The sequence below is a fragment of the Drosophila kikkawai genome, chromosome X (assembly GCF_030179895.1).
Source record: "Drosophila kikkawai strain 14028-0561.14 chromosome X, DkikHiC1v2, whole genome shotgun sequence".
In the NCBI taxonomy this organism is placed as follows: domain Eukaryota; kingdom Metazoa; phylum Arthropoda; class Insecta; order Diptera; family Drosophilidae; genus Drosophila; species Drosophila kikkawai.
The window spans coordinates 22,695,396-22,720,084 of record NC_091733.1 but is presented as its reverse complement, the minus strand read 5'-3'; the positions used below and the strand labels follow the sequence as shown (position 1 = coordinate 22,720,084).

General features: G+C 37.7%; 1 protein-coding gene across 3 annotated transcripts; it reads right to left on the bottom strand.

Moving 5' to 3' along the window:
• Nucleotides 1-852: 852 nt before the first annotated feature.
• Nucleotides 853-23,410, bottom strand: CHES-1-like (Checkpoint suppressor 1-like). Of its 3 annotated transcripts, none has more exons than XM_017167165.3 (6): nt 23,204-23,410; nt 6,018-7,655; nt 5,071-5,568; nt 4,003-4,965; nt 3,700-3,912; nt 853-3,640 (listed from the first exon to the last, which is right to left on the bottom strand). In XM_017167165.3, the coding sequence occupies exons 2-6, from the start codon at nt 7,652-7,654 to the stop codon at nt 2,977-2,979; spliced, it is 3,975 nt and encodes a 1,324-aa protein (XP_017022654.1). In that variant the 5' UTR covers nt 7,655; nt 23,204-23,410; the 3' UTR covers nt 853-2,976. The 3 variants fall into 3 exon arrangements, with proteins under 3 accessions (XP_017022654.1, XP_017022655.1, XP_017022652.1); XM_017167166.3 differs by lacking the exon at nt 23,204-23,410 and adding an exon at nt 14,247-14,445; XM_017167163.3 differs by lacking the exon at nt 23,204-23,410 and having other exon boundaries at nt 3,700-3,909.
• Nucleotides 23,411-24,689: the final 1,279 nt, after the last annotated feature.

Here is a 24,689-nt window from a genome sequence, read left to right as displayed (position 1 = left end):
AAATCTGTCCTTGCCTTAACTTAGGTCGTGTTCTTTGTATTATTTTATTCTATAAATTAGCAACAACTAAAAACCATAATATAATATAATTTGTTGCAATTTGTATTTTGTTGCTTTTTGCTTTTCGTTTTTTGGTTTTTTTGGTTTCTGTTTTGTTTCGCTTTGCACGTTGTCCAAAAAGTAGAAAAATGTTAGGTCTAAAAAAATACGGGTTAACATTTTGTTGTTTTTTGTCCTATCTTTGCTTTATTTCCTACATAATATCATATTTATGCTAATGTATATATATATAAATATAATGTATGTTTTGTTTTGTTTTTTGTTTTTGATTTGCTTTAGTGTGTGTAATATTTGTAGAGGCTTTTGTTTTCTCAGAGACTTAAACACAGGCGCTAGTTGAAACCTTTGGAGGGAGACTGAGAAAGAGAGAGAGACTGAGACACTGATCAGGCTGATATAAGAGAGACTTGTTTTGGGAAATGTTTTCGATACCCTGTACATTTTTTTGTGTGTTTTTCTCTAGACTTTCTCTAGAGGCTAAAGCAAGGCGGCCCTCGGCTTCAAGCCAACAGACGAGGTTAACAAACAAATCTTTTTATAATATAGTAAGGTATGGGAATTGGCAACAAAGCTCTACAAGTCCAGGAAAGACAGGCGGCGGCGGCGGCGGCGACGGCGGCAGGCAGGCAGGCACTTATACTTACAATAGTTCAACAGAATCCAATCTCTCTATATATTACCTATAACTACTTCAATGTACATACAACTACCAGCTATATACAACTTGATCCCAAAGTCGAATATAAAAACGAAAATAAATAAACAAGTCAAGTTTAAAGGTTAAGAAATATGTCACATTTTGATTGGTCTGTGTATTTGGTACGCAAAAAAAGGTTGTTTATAATCAATAATAATAATAATAATAATAATATATAGTATCAATAATAATAATAATAATAATCATAATAATAATAATGATGCCATAAAATAGTTAAAAATTAGCAGAAAAAACACTTTAACAAAACTGGTTAATTAGCTTATCTGTAGGGTCTCTCTAAGGGTTTTTTTTTATATATATATAACCATATATATATCTGCTATTGCTGTGGTTGTGTACTTGCATAGAATTTCATTAAAATTAAGCGACAACAGCGCACGACCCTGGCGATTGTCTTTCACTGTGTGTGTGTGTGTGTGTGTGTGTGTTTGTAGGGTGTGCGTGTGTCGTGCGAGGAGGGGCTTTAGGATTGGGGATTACCAGGCTGAGGGGGATAGGCTCTAAGTATACAGTTATTTTGTTGTTTTCGCTTCTCTACTTTTTAGTCACAATATAAAAAAAAAGATAAAGAAAACAAATACCATCACTTTCTTTGCTTGTGTTTATGGGTTTTCCCTGGGCTTGCCCTGATTTTGCCTCGTTTATCCTGGGTTTTTTTTCTAGGGTTTCCCTTGATTTTCCTTGGTTTTGTAACAACTAGCAAATTGGTATTTTCTTTGACATAAACAGTTATTATTAATTTCATTATACATATATATATATATCCAGATATACATATATATATCTTTAATGCGATCTTTGCTTTTGTTTTTCCTTTGCTTTTTTTGCTATAAAAAGGTACATGAAGTGTCAAGTTCTTTCGTCCTTTTGTAATAAGTATTTTCTCTTGTGGATCCCATGTGGATCCTGAGGGTCTTTCGGGATTCATTTGCTTAATTTAATTATGTTTGCATTAAACTAAAATTGGCGTTTTCTCGTTTTAACAAATGTCTAGAGCATATTTCAACTAAGTAACCATAAAATTGGAGCTTACAAGTAAGTCTGTGTATAAGTGTGTGTGTGTGTTTTTTTGGGGGCTTATCAACTAAATATCTTTGATTTAACATTTTGCTTGAGTGGGGTTTACTGGGCTATATATAGATATAGAATATATATATATATATATATATATATATATATATTATAACAAAGAAGTTCAAACAATTCAACAAATGTGTCGTCTCTTCTCTATTTTTGTTTTTTTTTTGTAGCTAAAAAGGACTCAATGTTTAAGGCGCTAAATGTGTGTGTGCTTGGCCTAAGTTAATATCTAAGTTTCTTCTTTCTCTATATATATATTTAACTCTCGTTCTATATAATTATTTAGATCCTGAACAGAAATAAAAAAAAAAACTTGTTTACATATTTAGTTCTTGTTGCTCTTTGTTTTTTTGCTTTTCCTGCGCTTTTCTTACGCTTTTCTTGCTCTTTTTTCCTTATTTATTATTATTTATTTTTTATATATATCTTTTCATGGATTTTCCTTACTTGGCTCAATTTGTATGTATGCTTTGATATATGTTTGTATATATATATATAGTATTAACCTTTTGTGTCCCGAAATAACATACAAAAAAATGACATTTAATGCATTTTTAAAATCTGTTGTTGAAGCCTTTTCATTATTTAGTCGGGGGTTTTCTTAGCTTTTCTCATTTGTAGGTTTTACTTTTCACTCTGGTATATATAAATATATATATATAGTTTTGATTTGTTGTTAAAAATGTACTTATAGCGAAATTGCAGCTAGGAAATGGCTAAGAAAGTAAAGTAGATATTAAATCAAGTCGAAATATAGTTAACACTAATATTAAAATATTAAAAAAAAAAAACGATTATATAAAATAAAAAATAATAATTAAATTAAACCGCAAACAAAGTGGAAGAAAAACACATAAAGAAAACACCTAACGTACACTTAAAAAAAAAACAAGTATAAATCAGACAAAACATAAGAAATTTAAGGGAAATTTTTAAAAGTTAAGCAAGAGCCATCAATATAAATACACATATATATAATATATATATACATATATATATATATATATATTTATATATTATTGGTATAACTTGTAGTCTAAATGCTCTGTGATTTGAACAATTCTTCGCTTTTAGCATCAAGTCCACCTGCTGCTGCCTCGAACCTGTTGTCGCCATATTCACCGCATCCAGGCGGACTTGCGCTTAATTTTGGTACGCAGCCCTCTCAAAGGCTTCACCTTGTTTTTGCTGGCCGCTGCCGCTGCTGCTGCTGCTGCCACAGCCATGGCAGCGCTTAGATGTTGCGGCAACATGCCAGCATTGCTGCTGCTATTATTGCTGTTGTTGTTGCTTCCAGTTGTTGCTCCTCCTCCTCCTCCTCCTCCTCCAGCGGGCAGGCAGTGATTGAGGTTGCCCAAATACATGCCAGCCGGGTAGCTATACAGTTCGGGGTGGAGTTGTTGCTGCTGCTGCTGCTGCTGTTGGTGTTGCTGCTGCTGGTGTTGCTGCTGCTGCTGCTGGTGTTGTGCCAAAGCCACATTGGCCGCTGCACTGCTAAGCAAAGCCATTTTGCTGCCATTGCCATTTGTGTAGATGGCTTGAAGGCTGCCAAATTGATGCTGCTGCTGCTGCTGCTGGTCGCGATGTTGTTGCTGCTGCTGCTCCTCCTCCAAACTCTGGCTGGCTGGTCGCTTGCGCGGAGATCCCTGGCTGCTGCCACTGCTGCCATTGCTATGATAATGCGAACCATAATCCACATTCGAGGAGCGCGACAGCGACAGCAAGGCATCCACGCCATCGCGATGTCGCTGCTGATCCAGTTCCTCGGGCGTGATGTTGTGACTATTGAAAGAAACCCTCTTTAGTACTTGGTTTTTGCTTAAAAAATCTCTTAAACTTACTTCTCCTCACTGCTATCGTAGGCTGCATCCGAGCTGGCACAGTTGCTATCGGAGCCAGCCGTCGCCGCCGCCTGGGAGACCACACTGCTGATGGTGGTGAGGCCATTCCCATTGGTGACTGGCGTGGAGGAGCCACTGTCGGCATTGCTGTTGCCACCCGCCGAGTAGGTGTGATCCTCGCTGGGGGAACTTGTAATTACAGGAGCGGCGCTGCTGGAAAATCAGAGGTAAAAATAGATATAATTAAGGGGCGAGAGAGAGAAAGAGAGTCTAATTTCTTTCCCCAACTAGGTAGACACTTACCCATTCTGAAAGGAATCACTGCTAAAGGCCTTTGGTTCGTGCTTGAGGCAAAGCAAAGCCGCCGCCGCATGGACATCGTCCATGCTGTCAGCTCCACAGTCTCGGGCCATTTGCTCAAAATTGATGCCATCCGAAGGCGGCGGAGGAGGACCAACTCCTCCTCCTACTCCGCCATTAAGAGCTGGGCCGCCGTTTCCGCTTACAGTTCCATTTCCGGCTGGGCCACTGCCTGCATTTAGACCCACATAGTTGTACTTGCTGTTGCTGTTATTGTTGTTATTATTATTATTAATATTGTTGTTGTTGTTGTTGTTGTTGTGATAATCTTCAGAGAGTTCATCCTCGCGCAGCGACTGCTGTTGTCCTGTCAAATCATCACGGATATTGCCAAAAAGATTGCACAAATTGGGGAAAAGCTTGGGATCGAAACGGGCATGACTGCCACTCCCACCTCCACCGCCGCCTCCGCCTCCATTGGGACTGTGCGGCCTGGCCGCATTCGTTGTCACCTGACTGGCCAGCGCCAGGCCATTGCTTTTCGAGGGTGTGGAGGATAGCGACACAGCAGCAGCAGCAGCTGGCACTGCTCCTGGTGCTACCGAAGCTGGCATACCCGTGGCTACACTGCCATCTAGGCTATCGTAAACCGAGTCTTTGGGACTCTTTAGCGAGGGACTGATCTTGTCCACCGCCGAATTGGGAAAGAAGGGGGAACGGTTTAGCGCCTGGATGAGATTCTGGCGCTGCTGGGGCTCAACGCGCCACAGCGAACCCTTGCCCATATTGGGTGCCTTCTCCACCTTCACGAAGCTCTTGTTCAGCGACAAATTGTGGCGGACACTGTTCTTCCAGCCGGTGGGCGCTGTCTTAAAGTACGGAAAGTGTTGAACAATCCAGGCGTAGATCTCCTTGACGGGCAGAGCCTTCTCGTTTGAGCTTTCAATGGCCATGAAGATCAGGGAACTGTAAATAAAATAAATTAAAATAAATTATAATATTTTTAAAAACTTGAAAATTGTAGCTTATTTTTAACAATTTATAAAGACTCCCTCGCAGACAGTCACTCACCTAAAGCTATATGGCGGCTTATTGTTGGTATGCACTAGCGGGTCATATGGCACGTTGTTGGGATGCTTTTGCTTCTGCGGCGTGGTGGCTCCACCTCCTCCTCCTGCCCCACCTGATGCGCCATTCACATTGCTGTAGCCTCCCTTGGAGACCGTATATTGGGGCGTGCTTGTGTGCATCCGCGAACTGACCACCAGATCGAAATCCTTTAACGAGTCCTCGTTGTCATAGCTGGTATAGCTGTTGGGGCTGCGCAGGTTGACTCCTCCAGCTGCAGATGCTCCTCCTCCGCCTCCTCCACCCAGGGATCCATTCACATGACTCGTTGTGGGCGGCGGTGGTGGGGAGTTGGCCAACTGCAGACTGCGTGGCTGAAGGTTTGCTGTTGTTGTTGTGGCTGCTCCTCCTCCACTGCTGCTGCTGGTGCTATAGTAGGTTCCAGGCAGCAGGGCAGCACCAGGTGGAGTCTCCGTGGAGGTGACATGGCCGGGTGTTGATCTGAAAGAGAGAGAGACGGGGAACATACCCCACGATTTATATAGAATTTTGAATCAAAAATGAAGGGGAATATTTAAAAATAAAATAAAATATAAAAATTAAATTATTTAAAAAAAAATAATTAAAAATATAATATACGAAAAATATAAAAATAAATTTAAAAAAAAATATGTATATATAATAAAAAATAAAAACATATAAAAATAAATAAATTTAAATATAAAATATAAAAATAAATATTTTAAAAAAATATATATAAAATATAACTAAATAAAAATATAAAAAATTAAAAATAAATAAATAAAAAAATAAAAATATAAAATATAAAAAATATATATATATGTATATAAATAAATAAAAATATGAAGTATAAATAATATAAAAATAAATATATAAAATATAAAAAATAAATATTAAATTCTAATGTAGAACTCAAAGTAGAAACTCACATGACATGCGGCGTTGTGCTCACAAAGCTATATCCCGGCGCCAGAGATCCTGCACTGATCAGCGTGGTGGTGGTCACAACGCTCGTGGTAGGCGGTGATGGCTCTTGGTTATGGCTCAAACTGCTGCTGCTGCTGGTGTTGGCGTTGGCATTGGCATTGGCATAGTTAACGGCCTCAAAAACTGCACTGCTAAAGCTACTACTGCTACTGCTGGCCTTGGCCACCGGACTATTGCCTCCATTGACGGCCGCTGTCGAGGATCCTGAACCGCCGCCACCCGATATGGAACTAGAACTGATCGAGGAATTGTTGGAGGAGGCGGGCGAACTGACCACCGTCACAGTGGAGGCCACATGACTGCTGTGATCCATCTGGACATGCATCTTCTCGCGCAGATACTTTTTGTGCGGATGATGTGTGGTGGTGTTGCTGCTGCTGCTGCTGCTGGTGGTTGTGGGTGAACACAGCGATGATGATGATGCCGCCCCTCCCTTGTAGATGTCATTACCCGTTGCCCCTCCTCCATTGCTGGTCACATAGATTTGCGACTGGGATTGCGATTGGGACTGCTGTGACTGCTTGATGGGCGAGATTATGGCTTGGCTAACTGCTGATTGTGGCTGGGTCACCACCACTGGCATATAGCCCAGCGTGGTGGTTCGTGTAGACGTTGGCAGATAGCCCTGCTGTTGGCCAGCAGACTTGCTGGCTTTGTACTCCACCACAGTGGTGGTGCCGCTGGGACCCTTGTGGACCGTGGTGGTGCTATATAGCGAACCATCCGCCTGATCGATACCACCACTGGGTGGTTCGTTGAGACTGTTGGGTACCTCTTCGATTATATCACTCACTAGGCACATATTACCATTGACTGAAGATCCTGTTACAGCAGCAGCACCAGCTGCTGTTGCTCCTCCTCCTACCGTCTTGATGGCCATTGCCCGTTTCACTTGCGTTCCCGTGGCAGCATTAGCACCACCACTGGTTGTGACAATGCCCTTGATCAGATTGCTATCGTTTAGCCAGGACAGGGAACGCAGCTCTCCATCATCTCCATCGGTGGTTCGAACGCCGGAGGCAGCCACTGCTGCAGCCAAGGCATCGGCTGAACCCATTTCCAGGGGTTCGGCGGCAAGGAGCACTATATTGCCACCGCCACCACTGCCAGAGGATGAAGCAGATGCAGCCGTTGTGACTGACGTTGTGGAGCCATCGTAGGCCGTGAATCCGCCATTGTGATTGTGCTGCAGAAATACATATTTGGAGGCACTGGCCGGCATGTTGCTATTGCTTGTGGGTACAAGTACTCCTCCACCTCCTGTTCCTCCTCCTCCTGCTGCTGCTGCTCCTGCTACTGTGCTGGTGGTGTTAATGGTGCTGGTGCTGGTGCTGCTCCCGCAGCTAATGGTGGCCAATGGTGCAATATTGCGATATCCATGTGGTGCATTGGCCACTGAGGAGACCGCTGCTGCTGCCGCCGCTGCTGCCGCTGCAGCTGCTGCTGCTGCCACAACAGCCGCCGTTCCGGATGCCGTGACTGCCGTGGATGCCACTGCCGCTGGGCCCGATTGCAGGTGCCCACGCAGCTGACTTAAATCGCGGGTGGTCAGCAACTGTGTGGGATTATCTGTTGACATGCTGCCGGGGAGAGAGAAGAGAAAAGCAATGAAATTTAATAATTAAATATATTTATTAATTTTTTAATAATAAATAAATAAAATAAGAAATATATTGGCTAAAACCTTGAAAGAAAAACCATGGCTTTTTCTTTAAATTCGTGGGTAAAAAAGGCACAGCTTACACATATCGTAGGTTAATACTGTAATATCTCTAGATTATTTATAACTTTGACAACCATTTGAATTAATGAAATTCACTAATAATAATAATAAATTATTATTAATATTATTGCCTCATTATAAATATTGAAATTCCTTGGAAATAACTTTGGTGAGTTGGCCAAGTATCGCAATTTCATTATTTTTAGCCAAAACCAATGATGACGATGATGATGACGATAATGTTGGGGAGGTGATCTAATGATTGACTGATGAAATGATCAATTTCTGTGTTTTTTTATTTTGTTTACTGCTGCACTTTGTTCGGTCATCAAATTGGCATTTCATGAGTTTTGTGACTAAATAGAAGCGCATAATTAATAGTTTATGGTTCTGTTTTTATGGTTTAATCAATGTCCTTCAACATTTATAATTTATATTGCCTACTTTAGGGGGTAATAACCTGTTCTATACCTTGTCGCTCTTACTCTTTCTAAATTGTATCTTTTTTCTCATTTTACGCAATCATAGAAATTGTTTTTTATATTGCTTCAAATTTCCGCGTGTTTATTTTTTTATGACGCCCACTCTCCCTCTCCCTCCTTCTCTCTCTCACTTTCTGTTTGCTCTCGCCCTCTCTGTTGCTCCACTAGTGATTAGTGGATTATCTTATCAGCACTATTACTGTGTACTTTGCTCATAGTTTTCCCCCAATTTGGGGTGTTTTCTTTTCACCAAAATAACGATAGGCTTGATTTTTAAACGAGGCAACTAAAATGAGGGTTCAAAGATCACTGATCGATTAGCAAGTAATCGATTAACATTTTTCGGTTATTACTCGATTATTTGAAAATTATATAAGTCATTTGGTTGAGTATTAGTTTTTAGTTTGTTTACTTTTCTTAACTTTCTTAGTTTCTTCCTTAATTTTTAAGTAATAAAAAGTCATCGATTAGCAATTTTTATTAAGATCATCATTGCTTCCATCATCTTTTAGTCATCAGAAAAGCCATTACATTTCGTTGGCAATTAATTAACTGAAATATTCATTTTGCCTTGAGGGACAACTTATTCGTCGTTGGGGCACGCGAATCGAATGAGCGACAGTTCGGGTATATTGGTGGGTTTGGGGGTCGGAAAACAAAGCCAACAAAGTGTATTATTATTTATTGATTTTCATTTGAGGCAGGGGCCAAACAAAAAGAACAACTCGAAACTAACAAAAAGTCAACAATAGAGAAATGCACGCGTTCAAGAAGCAAAAAATTTACTTTTACTAGGCTAATCCAGTGGAGCTAACCATATGAATATTCGAATATGATTATATTGATTTTAATTTTTCTCAATTTTAATTATTTTTTTATTTTAATTTTACTTAAAACTATTTTACCGAAGTTTCCACATCTTCCACATCAATATTATAAGTCTAAATTTAGCCATAATAAACATTTAAATAGTGAAACTTCCATTTTTATTTATTAAAAAATAAATGTAAAAAAAAAAGGAATATATAATCATAAAATTATTTTAAAATGATTACTTCATTTCTAAGCTTCACTGTATTTCCTTTTCCACCTGATTATTAGCCATTGTTTTGCATGTGCAAAATTGATAGCAACAAGGTTGTGGGGGAGGTGAGGGGAGAGGTACATGGAGAAAGAGAGTGAGAGAGAGAGAAGGAAAAGTGCGCGCCACAACAAAACCGTAAATGAAATGAAAACACAACAAACGCGACGAGAACCGAGCAACAAGAACAATAACAAAAGCCAATATCAATGAAACAACAAAAGCAACAACAACAATTATAATAACAAAACCAAAAACAAAAGTTAAATTGTGAAAAGCTCCCGCTGCTGACCTCCAAAACGAACGTCAGCTTCGCTGCTAGCGTCGCAGTCAATGGCAACGTCATTACACTGACGTGCCACACAAATAGTACAGGCTGGAATTTATTTATATTTTATTAAAAGCTTGCGACGCAGTTTTTGTTATTTTTTGCGCCTACCTTCGTTGTCTTGGCAACTTTTTTTTTTATTCCCTCTCTCTCTCTCCCTTTTTTTTATGTGTCGCTATTTTGGACAACAACAAAACAATAATAACAAGACGCGTACGAATATTTTTTTTTTGCAGCGTCGCAAGAGAGCCAGATTGGCAAATAAAAGTCAGAGAGCGGGAGAGAGCAAAACAACGTGGTTGCGATAAGAAAGAGGGAATGGGAAGGTGTATTTGGCGGGCGGTGGACCGGCGGGTTTGGTGTCAGTTGTAATTTTCAAGTTGCCTTTTGGCGTACATAATTAATTAGCAAATATGGCAGCAACAACAAATTTGCACAATGCAACACTGGAAACTCTCTCTTTTCTTCCCTCTCTCTCTCTCTTTGTATCGAAAAAAAATGCCGATACATGCCACATGCTCTCACGAGCTGAATTGTTTATCTGTGCTTTCCATTGGCTTTGCCTCAGCTTTGTTTGTTTTCGAAAGAGAGCAAAAGAGAGCGCGCGCAAGAGACGCCGTTCGTTTTGTTGCTTAATACAGTCAAGCTTCGAGAACATGAACCCAAAACATATAACTCAATTCGTTGAGTTTTTTTTAGCAATATATTAAGTAGGGTTTAGATTTAGATGTTAAGATTTTCTCTTTCCCTTACTTTAAGTTGAAAAGGTTCTTTTTTGCGCGGTCGCACTGTACTTTGCTTTGAGATTAGTGTCGTTCTAGAAACGTCGCGCTTTTGACTGTGACCTGTGGACCTTTCCTCCGCGCCAAGTGGAAAGTGGTAGAGGAAGCAGCTCGCCGCCCATCTTAAATGTCAACTGAGCCGCCTACAAAATCAAATGCAAGAGTGAAAGAGAGAGGATGCATGGCGAGAGAGTGCAAGTATTGCATTTCGGCTTTTTCTTCTTCTTTCTCCAAGCCAATTAACCGGCAACAACAACAAAAGCAGCGATAACTGTACCTGAGCAAAACTTGCCTGTTAAAAAAAAAGAAAGAAAAGAATCAAAACGTAGAAAAAACAGCCGCCACGCTACGCTAATGAATCCGCGCCATATAAAACTTACACAGCGGCGAGGAGGATGGCCGATGATGGCACTCTCTGGGAGTGAATCATTCAGATACATACTACATATAGTATATGATAAATGCGGCACACGGATGCTTAAGAGCGTGTTAAAAAAACAACACAAACAGAAGGAAAGAAATAATAATAATAAAAATAAACCAACCACCCCAGTAACTAGTGAAGTTAACCCTGCGTTAAGTTCTCCCCTACTATTCGTTACAACTGGCTGATACCCTTTGAAAATGATTAGAACAAACACATAAATTATAAATATATAATAAACTAACTGCTGGCTTCTTAAAGCATTATATTATTATTATAATACTATTTGACGATTATCAATCAATTATATTGATTTATTCGAAGCAGATTTAAGTTTCAGGCTTTGTTTATCTTGGTAAAACCACGTTGATGCCATATCGTTGCACTGGTTAATGGAACCCTAAACAACACTTTTTCTGCATAATTTTCGTGGCCCAGTTTTTTTTTATTCACAGTAGTTGTTTACCGCCAACAACATGATCCCTTTTTGCTACCCCTTGCTGCTACTACTACTACTACTGCGACTATCTTCTAATGGGGAAAAATGAACCTCGTGGAGTAGTCGGCGTGCGACTGGTTCAATAATACTATATACTATATAATACTACACATCAACAAATGGCGCTTCCTCCAGTTTAGCAACAACAATAATAATAATAATAATTGACAGCCAGCATATTTTCATTGTGGTTGCTGTTGTTGTTGTGAAAAGAGGGGCGGGAAAACGGTGAAAATCTATGGAAAAAATGTTAAATGAGTTGTTTCCTCTTTTAATAAATATAACAACACACAAAAGCGTGAGAGACAGAGAAAATGTGGAATAATAACAATAAATAAATAAATAAATATAGAGCAAGAGAGTGGGATGCCGGCAGTCTCTCCTCTCCTATCTTTTTGATCCTCTCTCCCTTTCTCCCACAATGCACAATCGATGGCTGAATATAAATGTAATTGCTTTAATTACAACGCTTTGTTTGTGTTTGCCTGTCTACAATACAAAATTTACAATAAACAATAGGCAAATAAAGAAAAGAAAAGAAAGAAAAAAAAGGAACATTGCAACAGCTTTGAAAGCATTTCACGTAACAACAAAGGCAATAAGAGAGGAGACGAGTTTTCTGTAGAAAGAGAGAGGCAGCTGGCGGCGGCGGCAGGCAGTGCGCGAAAGCTTTCGCATACTTCCGGCCATCAACAAGATAACAGAAACAGCAACAAAGAGAAAGAGAAGCAACAAAAAATATAAATAAAATACAAATAAGAAGAACCAAGGCAAAAGAAAAAGCTAATGGGGAAAAAAAGAAGTGAAAACATAGCGAAAAAAGGAAAAGCAAGCCACCGGGCAAGCGTTTTTTGAGAGAACAGCAACAAAACTTATGGCGGCAATAGACCCATCTAGTACCTCCCCAATTCTCGCCCAGGCCTTCCCTCTCTCACACACTCAACCCTTCTCTCTTTCCCTGTATGTGTGTGTTGAAATATAAACAAACGTATTTGAAATTAATTTAAATAACTTGGAACAAAGGTGAGTTGGGAATATACTTTTTTTTTTTTTGTAAAAACATATAAATTTCTTTCAAACCCTGTTTCTTTTTATCTTAGTTTCGTAATTTTTTTTATATTATTTTCTTTTTTGGTTTACAAATAAAGTAAAAAATCTGTTAAAATATATACTATATACTTATATATTTCAGAATTTTCTCGTCCGACTATAATACAAATAGAAACAAAACGGCAGAAGCCGCAGAAGAAGTAGAAGTAGAAGAAGAAATGCGATGGCGACAACCACGCGGCGTATACGTAATGCCCCCTGACGTTGTGGCTGCCATGTTTGTGTGTCGCCTGCACTAGTGTTGGTATCAATGGGTGCCCATATGTGTGAGTTCTCTCTCTCTCTCTGTCTCTCTTTGTGTGGCACTCTCTTGCTCGGCAGTTGCCTTGCTTGCACATTACGTATACGCTTGGGTCACAAGAAATCATCGAACAGAAGCAACTCGAGGAAGTTTATGTACAAAAAACATTTGCTAAAGGGCGTATAAATTAAATATTAACAATAGGCTCAAAAATTAAATAATAAAATGACACTTTAAGTTAAATAAAATAATAAATTATACAACAAAGTCTTAAAAATATCTCATAAAAACTTTTTAAGAAGCATAATATATAATATATATAGAAAACATACGCTTAATTTTACGATCAGAAAACTATGCAAAAACAAATATAAATAAAATATAACAACAAAAATCTATATGGGTGCGGATTTGAGTTTATTTATATTGTTCAGTTGTGTTTGTACTTTGCTGTTTTTCTCCCCTCTCTAGCCCCCCTTTGTATACACTGAAAAACGCAACAAGGCCGCTAGAAAAACGCTTTTGGCGTTTATAATTGCCGATCATTGTTGTTGTTGTCTCGATTATGGTTGTTGTATTTATTGTTATTTTTATTGTCAGCTTTTTCGCGACTCTTAAAAAAACAAAAACAAATGTGATTGCACGTGTGTGTGTGTGCGAGAAAGCGTCAGGGTGAGAGAGAGAGAGAGGAACAGCGATAAAGTAGGAACAAGGCACTTTTTTTATTCCTTATGTGTAATTTCTTTGATTTATTTTTTATTTTCTTCATGCATATGTATATTCTTTTTTTAAAAGCGAGCTTTAAACCATAATTATTTATGATGAAATATTTTATTATTACAGCCAGAGGAGGGTAGTGTGGTACAGCAAATACTCTGCAACAAAACCCATTTGATTTCATGAGTTTCGCTGAGTAAGCTTTCACTGTACCAGAAAAGCAGTTAGAACTGCTTTGGATAAAGAGAGCGAGCCGCCAAAAGAGAGTGTACCAAAGAGAAACGACGCGCTGACGTCGTCGCTGGCCGAAATTTCAACGTGGTTTTCTTTGGCATTTTTTTTTTTTCTTTTGCTTTTTCTTTTTAAGTTGTTGTTATTTTTATACACACAACGCCGCCGACGCCGCCTGGCATTTAGTAGCTGCGTTTAGGCGTGATTATGAAATCGGAGAATGTCAAGACATTACGCAAAATAAAAAAAATAACACGAACAAAATGAGAAAAATTAAATTGCCAAGTCGAAGTGTATTTTCATTGAACAAAAAAGCAATTTAAAATTTAAATTGTAATCTGCCTGTGACTCGCTCTTTCTCTTTTTCCGTTTCTCTGTCACTGTATCTTTGAATTTCTTATTGTTATTGTTGCTTTACACACATACACTCACGCGCACACGCACACACACTTACACTGTTATTTTTATTGTCTATTTTTCGGTTTGTTTAGCCAAAGTTTACTTTTTATTTTTATTTATTTTTTTTGCATCTCCTTTGAGCTCTCACACATACCTCCATACAAGGCGTTCTCGGCGTCGTTGTTGTTGCTGCTGTTGGTAATGGTATTTGTTACACACTCAAAAAAAATTAATGTTCGAGAAGTTGTAATATCTAAAAGTTGATTTCATAAAAGTTTGATTCTCATCTAGATTCAGAATCAGGATTTCGGAATGGAAATTCGACTTTTTGTTAATCTTGAACCGTAAAGCACGCGAGCAGACAAACGAATGAAGCGAAGCGGCGGTAAACGCAATTGAAAAACCGACACACGCACACATACATACACCCTCAATTCGCTCGCTCACGCACACACACACAAATGGCGTAAACGTAAACCGTACGCCCGCTCTCTCAGACAAAGCTTTCATTGTGCCAGAGCCACAGCGAGCGCCTAAGAGAGAGAGCCGGCAAAGCGAGTAGGAAAAAACAAAATAAATAAAATAAAGCAAAAATAAATAAAATCCAAAGCATAGTCAAAGCGTCGTAAACAAGCTTGTGAGTATGCATCTGAAAGTGTATACACTGGCATACAGTGAACGTTCTAATGTGTACATTTTTAATCAATTAATTACGTCATTTTGAAAAAACAGCTGATTACTAGTCAAGAAATTAACCTTATTTGGATTATTACGGGATTCTTGAAAACATAATGTAAATACGATATATTGGCTACTGTATCAAGCGTGCACTGTATGTGTATGTGAATGTTGTGCGTTCGCGCATGACATTGCCATTTATTGAAAAGTCAGCTACAACAAAAATAATACTTATAAAATGGTAGAAAAAAATCACAACAAAAAGAAACGCTGAAATGTTTGCTCCATGGAGGCCAGTTTACTCTCTTTCGCACTCACACAACCCCCCCTCTCTCATCCTCTTTGCTCACAACATAAACAACTTTTCGAAAAGGATCACAAAAAACAACACAAATAAGGCACAACAAACAGCTGTTTGGGCTAGGCTTAAGCTCTCGCTCGAACTCTCTCTTCGGTCTTCTCTTTAAAACCTCTCTTTGGCTTGCTCACTCTCTGTCTCTTAAGCGCCAAGTGACTCACAAGTGCTATCTGTATTTTTGTTACAAATCCGCTAAATGTTTATAAATAAATAAAATGGCACATTAAAGACGACATGGTATTTGTTTAAATTGAGTTCAGTAAAAAGATTCCACTGTAAAGCCATTGAATTGTGGTTTTTAATGGAGTCAAAACAAATAAGCAATCACCCAAAGGGAAATAATAAATAAAAAATAAACAAATACTACAAAAAATAGATAAATATCAAAAGCAATACTTCAATTTTTATGAAATGCATAATTAAATTAATTAAAAAGCGACAGCTAAAACAAAGACATAACTAAAGCGAAATATACTAATGAAATAGCGGCACGTGCGACTAAAATGGGAGGGCAAAAGGGGGGCGGCAAGAGTGGCACTAGGAAGAGAGCCAAAGCGGCGAGCGGTAGAGCAGGAAATACACAAGAAGTCAAAATACAAGCACACACACACACACAAACACTGAGAAAAAAAAAGGCGTGCGCAAATATTCCAAAAACAATCAAGACAGCAGCAACAATAACTACATCGACTGCAGCCAGGAATATTATTGTACAGTGTGCACTCGCAAAAGGTGACAAGCTGTTAAAATGCAACAAAGACTATTATGACTTTGGTTAAATTATATAAAAAATTCTAAATAGCAAGACTATATATTTAATAAATAAATTTAAAAAGTGTGATATTGCCATCTTTGCTTATTTTTGTGCAATATATTTACACTGCTGATAAACGTAATTTAAACTTATTTAAAGAAATCTGCAATCCAATCTTTTGTTTTTTTTTTTTTTTAAATAATTTTTTAGCTTTCACAATGCGGGAGGCTTTACTATAATTTTTTTTTCGTAGCTTTTTAGTGGTGCTGCTGCCGCTGCTGGTGCTGCTTAACCATATTTAATTTTAGCAAAAGCAGCGGAAAATTGAACAACGACGGCATTGTCGCTGTCGCTTATGTACCTATATCCAATCCTATATTTGTTGAAAATAAAAATAAATTTATACAACTTTTTCCCCATTCCACGGCGCACGCACAACAACACAACGAAATTGGTGATGATGATGATGAAAATGAAAACGCCGAATGCCGATGAAGAGAAAATGCAAAGAGAGCCAAGAGTAAAGAAACAAGCGTAAATAAAAATAAAGCCGGCTTTTAAGGCAAGCAAAAAAAAATAATAATAAAAAATAATTAAATAAAAAGGTAGGAAGAAAAAATAATAAAAAAAAAGTAAAAAGAACAAATAAATAAAAAAGTTCGAAAAAAAAAATTTTTTTTTAATAAAAAGGTAAGACAAAAAATAAAAATATGTATATAAATAAAAAGGTAAGAAAAAATAATAAATAAAAAGATTAGAAAAAAAACAAATAAAAATAAATAAATAAATAAAAAGGTAAGAACAAATAAATAGAAATCAAAGGAATACTCTATGGTAGAAAGGGAAAGAAACTGCAGTTGAAGAGACAACAAACGAAAAAACTAAATATAAATGTATGTATGTTTGTCTATGTGGAAGCATGTATTTTTATGTACATATGTACATACTAATGTGCATAATGTGTACATACTATGTACAAATCAGCAGACAATTGCGGTTACAGAAATAGTAACTCTTAAATAAGTATATATCCTAATTCAAAATATTTATAGAATAATTTAAGTATTTTAAGTCAACTTATAGGACTTACAACACTTAAATTATTCTATTAATAATTAATTATACTTAAGAGTTTTATTGCACTAAATGTACTTTCTTTACGCTTAGCCTGCAATGTAAAAGCAGCACAATAACAACAGCTAATAACTTCCATTCTGGGTAGAGTTTTGTAACTTTTCTCGCGGAACCATGAGCTATGGTATTAGGCTTTGTTATTCCGAGGCTAGTTTTATGCACGAATCCAAGTACATAAACCCTACATAAATGCTATGTACGTATGGCGTGTTGCTTTTGTACATTTGTTTCTCTGTTGCTCTGGCATTTAAGTTGCGACGACGAAAAACAAAAAAAAAAAAATGCTGTTGCCAGGCAAACCTGAATGCAAAAAACCCCCTTCTTCGTCCGTGGACTAGACGATGCTACCTTTCCAACTGACAGTTTTGGCTTTATTTCGGTTTATATTTGATTTCATTCTTTCGCCTGAAAATTTCAATTTCAATTGATTTCGTCGTCGTCGTCGACGTCGACGGACGGCGTTCAACCAAAATAAACCCATCATGTGTTCTTCTTGGCTGTCCTCTGTACATCTGCATTCACTATAGCTATAGCCAGCTATATTTGCTGCCATGCTATGGTATCTATATCTCTAGAGTATATTTTATATTCTCACTATTCTATCTGCTGCTGTTGTTCGCTGCCGTTGTTATTTTTTGCTCTAAGCAATTACACAAGGCGTCGCCTGTGTGCAAGAACCACAAATTGGGTCAGCCGCAATTAATACAACTAAATATAGCCAAAGCGCACATTTCCCTCTTCACACAAAGCCACAAAAAAAAAAGGAAAAAAGTTATAATAAAAGCATAGAGGAAAATACAATAAGTAAAAATAATAATGAATAATGAGTGTTGACCGAGCAGAGTTGTTTACCCTTTTGTTGTGGACCGAGAGCACGCTCTAAAAAGACCTGATAACAGTAAGAGGGATCTGCATCGGTGGCGTATACGTGATGTGGCTAAATAAGGGAGCAAGAGTGCGCGAAGAAGAGAGGGCGAAGCAGATGCAGATGAGAAATAAACAACAACAACAATGTCGATCACAGTTGCACACTGCTGTGCACCCTACAAAAGTGTCGCCGAACCTAAACTCACTTTTTATAAAATGCAAACAGCCAAGACCACAGTTGGTACTCGCCGTAGTAAACAGTACTTTAATATAAAATTATATTGCCTAAACTTTTTATATATTTTTTTTTTCATTTGGTCTAGGGACATGTATCGGAACAACTCTGCATTAAGTCTATAATTTGGTCTTCAACATTCCTCACCAAATTCGTACTTTAGAATTTTAGGTGATCTCAGCTGCTCCTCTTCAACCCATCCACTCTATCGAGTGTCTATCGTAGCCACTATATGCGTGCTGACAGATGGTTAGCAATGGAATGAAAACTTTCAACAAACACTATGTTCGATTGCCGCCGAGATGTGCTGCTCCTCATTTGTTTGTTTGGCACACACCAACCGACCACCACCTCGTACAGTGGACCTGCACAGTGGGGGCAGCTGCCCTTCAAGCACACAAACACACGGGCAGAGCTATAAACGTTTTCCACTAATTAGCACATTCGAAACGACCGAGAGACCTGCAACTACCACTTGGCAGTAACAAAGGCAAGACCAGCAAAGCTACAAATAAATAAATAAAAAAAAATAATGCAAATACGACGTGAACTACTGAGCCACGTTATTTTTTTTCGTTAAACATTTAGTTAAATAGATGAATTGATAATTGATGAAAAATAAGAGCATGTCGGGGAGGCGGCGGCGTCAGGCGTTACGTATACGAGACGTTGAGCAGCGATTAAGGTTTGTTTTTTATATATATGTTTTTTAAATTTAATAATTTGCATAGTGCATTGGATGATGATGATGATAGAAAATGTGCTAACAGCTGAAAAAACATTTCGCTGAGAACAGGTGTACGGGCTAACACTAACGAGAATTGGGAATTATGATGCTCTTTCTGGGGAGAGAAGTGAGACCCCATAATGTACACATTCATAATTTTTTATTATTCATCCTGAAAAAATTTGAAATCTTGGCGGTTTATTAATTCTTTTTATAGAAACAAATTCGCCCTGCTTTATCAAACCCGTTTCAAATCATTTCATATTAATTATCCATGTGTCATTTGGTTAAATAAATGCTAAAAATTGAAATCAGTCAAGTGTACAACTGTTCTACTGAATTTCCGTATCCTAGGTGTTCTTGTGTCATCTTTCTGAATGAAATCTGATCTTACATCTTCTATAGTTGCTCCTTAATCTTACTTTGTAATGTGGTTCTATAAATATGAACCGAATTGAAATTTAATTTTGTACAATTAAATCGAAATGTAATTCGAATTCCGATGCTTGCTCTATTTTCTCCGCCGCGGCTGTTGTATAAGAAGGCAACAAACTTGTCGCACTCTCCTGTTGCTATTTTTTAAGTTTATTTTATTTTTATTTTTATTTAGCTTTTTGTTTGCATTTTGCGCACTATTGCTGCTGTTTTAAGTTGGTTTGTGTACTGCCCTCTCTGTTGTATATAGCTTGCTATATCTTATCGCGCTAAAAACACAACGTCGTGAGTGTGTGTGTGTGCGGTTAGTTCAACAATGTGCCATACAGTCAGTGTACATAATTATTTTCATTTTTTATGTAATCAACAAACAGCAACGCCTCAGCCTCTTTCTCAGTTCGTCTTCTATGCTGAGGTTCTGCTTTCTGACTTTCAGGAAAAAAGCACAACACACGCGCCTTACAATTAAAGTCAAATGAATAGGAGTTGGAAAATAAATTTAAAAATTCGAAAAATAATTCTAAAAAAATGTATAATATATCATAGATTTATAAGTTTCGAATCTTTTGTTTTGTTGAACAATAATTATTATTATTATACTTTTGGCTTGATCTGAGATTGGGAAATGTCCCAAAATGTATCATAATCATAGCGACATAAGTACCGCCGACAGTACAAAATCCAAATGAACTTACTATGTGGCTTTACAACATTTAAAAACAACATAAACTTGCTATTTTTATGTTTCTTAAAAACGATATAATTTAAGAGTCGCGGCCAAAAACTACATGAACTGAGGCGAAATTATGTCATTTTAAAATTAAAGTTTTTCATGTTTAATAGGATTTTAAATAAAGGCAAGTATTTACATTTTTTAAGTTCTAATCTAGATCACTTATCCACTTAATTCATTAACTTTTATTTAAACTATTGACTTTTGTTGAGGTTGTTGGGGTATTGAGTAAATGAAAAAGTCCAAGGTTGACAAAAAAAAAAAAAAAGGTAAGGGTAAATTTTAAGAGAAAGAGTGTGGAAGAGAGAGAAACATTGGCAAAGTTTTGGCAGCACGAGTTTCCGTCTAAATTTTCTGTTGTGCGTCGTCTTGCGTGCCGACACCACCCCCACACACATACATACATATATTCATCAGGCTTCCAACTACCAAACTAAGGCACACAAAACGTCGGAAATGTTACGGCCGATATTCAATTAGTTTTTAATCCAGCCCAGCGTCAAGGAATTTCAATTTCCAATTGGTTTTTAAGTCGGAAATTGCCACCACACGCAACCAAAAAGAATAAATAAAAATGGTACAACAAAAACAAAACAACAACAAACAATACCCATACGCATTCGCATCGAGGAGCTTTTCAAGTTCCAACTATTCATTCGATCAACTTCAACGCACATTGCATAAAGCTTCTCAATAATTGCATAATGCTAATGGACGTTCAACATCAAGTTTGGATCTTGAAAGTAAGGCTCCCTATCTCCATAGATATATAGGGTTTGGATTTTAAATGAAAAAAAAATAGCATTTACAACCATAGAACCCTCTAGAATTAGGATTTTAGGAGCTCCAGAATAGGGATCCCCAAAGCTAGGATTTCTAAAACTTGAATCTCCCAAGATTAAGATTCCCAGAGTTGGGTTTTCCAGACTTGACATCATTAGAGTTATGATTTCTAACTAAAATCCATATTAGGATGTCCAGTGTTAAGATCTCACGTTATACTAAAACTCCAAGGCTTTGTTTCGATTATAAGATGATGCAACAAAATTCAGAACTATACAAGACGGTTACCTTTGGAGGAATACACAAAAAAAAAATTATTATACAAATATAAAAGTAAGCCAGGCAGCAGGCAATAGCGAGGTCGCTTTATCAAGACACGACGCTATATGACGTGTGTGTATATGCTATATAGCACCACTAACAACAACAAATTAGCGTCTCGGTGAGATAGAGAAAGAGAGCAAGCGAGACGGTAGATAGGGGGATAGAGATCGCTATATAAGTGGGGGGGAAAAGAGAGCAAAGCAGAGCAGAGAGCACTATTTAGCAGGGAGAGCAACAACAAATCACACGATCGCAAACTTACACATGAATTATGCAGGAGAAATAACAAAAAACGACGCCAAAATAAAGCAAGTGAAGAGCAATTAAAATAGTATCAACCATGGGATACCCTATAGGTATACATATGTACCATATAAAATAATTATAAGTTAAGTGTCAATTTTAAAGAATTCCTTCAAGGCTTTTTAATCCAATTTCATAATATTTTTTGCTTAAAGTGCCGAATATAGCCAAGCTAATGTTAAATTACAGGGTATTACATCAACGACAAGGCGATGTCAATATTCTGCGCCTCGTTTCGCTGCCAGAACAGGCGTAGCTGCCTCTCTCTTTCTCTCTCTGCTCAAAATCCAATGTATTTTCTTGCTGACGCAGCGGCGGCGACGCACTCTCCCTCTACCTCTCCCTTTCACTCCTTATCACGTGTGTGTACTGTGTGTGCATGTATGGGTAACAGGCCAACGCGAAACCGAGAAAAAGCGACAACAAACCCAAGTGGACTTATAATAACTACAGTGAAGCATCTAAAGATCCCAAATATAGGGATTAGGAATTTCTTGTAAGAATTTTCGTAACTGGTTTTTAATTTTATATACTAATACTATATCATTTCGAATCTAAGATGGCTCAACCTGTAAAGCTCCAAAGTTCACTTTTTTTTTAAATTAAAAGGGGGAACATAATGCAGTAAAAGGGTGTCAAAGTATTCGGCATTTTGGGGTTTTTGCATTAGAATCTCGTTGGGGTAAAATAACCCAGATTTTGATTGATATTCGTGTGCGTGAGCTTATATAAAAAGAGCCAACAGGTGGCGACGCTTTCAATTTCCAAATGATTGATTACACGCGGTTCTCATTGGGGTTTTATGCTCCCGAACAGTAGTTTTTGGGTTAATACAAGATGAGTATAGAACGAAAATAAAATGTATATAAAAAAAATTCACGATTTATATCTGTAGAGACATTTGGTTTGTTTGTAAACCTATTAACTATTTTTAATATTTTCAATTAAATTGAACATTTTCTATGATTGATTTTTAATGAAAACTTCCTTTTCCTTTCTTATACAAATGTACATATATTTTTATATTCTTTTTTATGCGGGTGGGTCTCGCCTTCCTGTTACTCTTTTCAATTCTCTGACCGCCCCTATCCTTTTCTTTTATCTAGGGATCATTGATAAATTTTGTTATCGCTTTTACTTTTTGCTTTTCCCAAATTGTCCCGTTTTTCATTAACATTTTTCAGGGCAAAGCGGGGGGCGTACAAGAAGTGAAAATAACAGAAGCAACAGAAGCAAAAACAAAAATAATAACAACAACAAGGCGGGGGACCCGCACACACACAGACACACACTTGCACGCACATTTTGGTGACAAATTTGTACACAAAGACACTGATAGGCCGCAGCACTAAAAATATTTCTTCGATTTCAAGCAAAACTGTTTTGTTTTTTTCTTTTTCTATTTCTTTTTTAATACCACGTTGTTTTTGCGAAGCTTTTTTCGGTTTTCCTTTTGGTGATTTGTTTTTTTCGCCGTGTTTGTTTGTGTTTTTTCTTGTTGCTGCTTTCCCTCCAGTTATTTATTTTGCTTTGCACTCACTACTGTGTTGTTGCTGCTACTCTCTCTCTCCCATCTGCGCTCATTTCTGTTATTCTCTCTTCGTACGGCGTTGTGGGCAGCACTTGCAAACTTTTTTTTTCGCCAATTTTGCGCTTTCGGCTTTTGTTTTTTACGAGGTCTTTATTTGGGCTTTTTTCTGTTTCTATTCCTTAGTCCTTTAATTATGACACTAATCGCACATTAAAAAAAAGGTTGTTTTAATATGCTAGGCATACGTACTCAATTTTGGGGCATCAATTGGCAGCTTTGGTTTGATTTTCTTGCTGATTTTTATGTCCACTCGTAGCTGTGATTTGTTTGTTTTTGATTCTTCTTCTTTTGTATTAATGAGATTGGTTTTTCTTGTTAGCTGATACTATTAACTTAATAGTCACTTTGAATGCTTTTTCGCTTGCGTCCGCTGCGCTGAAAGGCACAATGCAAAATGAAATGCGGGAATGCGAGAATGCCAACGAGACGGGCAGCGCAGCGCAGTCTGCGGAGGCGGCGTCGCAGTCGCCGCACCGAAACAAACAAAAAGCAATGCAAAGACAGTTGTAGATCGCTGATCATTTGTTACTCGTTTTCCAACTATTTTCGAGTTTATTCATTGCCAGTTGCCAAAAAAAAAAAATAATAACATAAACAAAATTGGCTTCATTTACTAATTGAATTGGATTTTGATTTGTTTTCGACACAAAAACGCACACACACGGCAAGAAAAAACACATGGCAGCTCCGCCGCTCTCTCTTTCTCTCTCTCTCTCTCCTTCTTCTGAGAGCTCCGGAGAGCGTAACGTAAGCGCGTGGCAAACACATGGTTTTTGTTTTTGCCAAAACGTAGATGTAGTAGAAGAGGAAGAAGCAGATGACGAAGCAGCTAGCGCTTACAGTTACCTCGCCTCATTGCGTTGTTGTTCTTTCGGCCGATGGCACAGTGGCACGAAGTGGGGAAAATTAAGTAAATTCTTGTGAACTCTTAGCTAATTACTTTAGTTTTTAATTATAAAATTAATTTCTTCTTTACTTTTCAATGTTTAACAGCAATTTAAATGGATTTAAATAATCGTATATTAAAAATCTGTAAATATACATACATACATACATGGCTTCTTCATACACTGAATTCGAAATTCATAAACACCATAAAATTGTAGACCCACTGTTATCCAGTAAATATTATTAAGTGAGGTATCTTAATTCCAATAAGAGTTTTTAGATTGAATTGTGTATTGATAAACGATTTAAGGGGATTTAACCTTATTAAAAACGGAATGTTTAAAATGGCATTGTCAATGGGAAAATTAAGTCCACGCCAGTTAATTATTCAACTTGGTTAGGTAATCAGGGGTGTTTACATTGTTGCCCACTGTGCGGTAGCGTTTATTATCGGCAAAAGGTATTCATCACATTTACATAAATGCTACACACAGTGCGTCTGTGTGGGTGAACATGTGTCACACGCAGCGGCGAAAAAGTCAATCACACTAATACACGTAACCGCAGCGTCGTATCGCGTCGCGTTTCGCCTGTCTGGCTCTCTCGCTCTCGGCTGTTTTTGTTATTATTATTATTGTTTTTGTTTTTGTTGTACCGCAACACCGCGCGCAAATAACAAAACACAAACACGCTAAATGTATCGGCATTTAGAGAGCGGGAGCGCGAGTGCGAGCGTGATCGGGAGAGTTGCCGTTATTGTTTTTACGCTGCATATTTGTGCTTGCCT

Bases quoted from the DNA above. Each gene is read 5' to 3' on its own strand.
- CHES-1-like (XM_017167165.3), bottom strand. From the start codon at position 7,654: ATGTCAACAGATAATCCCACACAGTTGCTGACCACCCGCGATTTAAGT. The intron at 4,966-5,070 runs GTGAGTGACTGT...TTTTATTTACAG, and splicing joins AAGCCGCCATATAGCTTTAG to TTCCCTGATCTTCATGGCCA. The intron at 3,641-3,699 runs GTAAGTTTAAGA...TTCTTTCAATAG, and splicing joins TACGATAGCAGTGAGGAGAA to TCACAACATCACGCCCGAGG.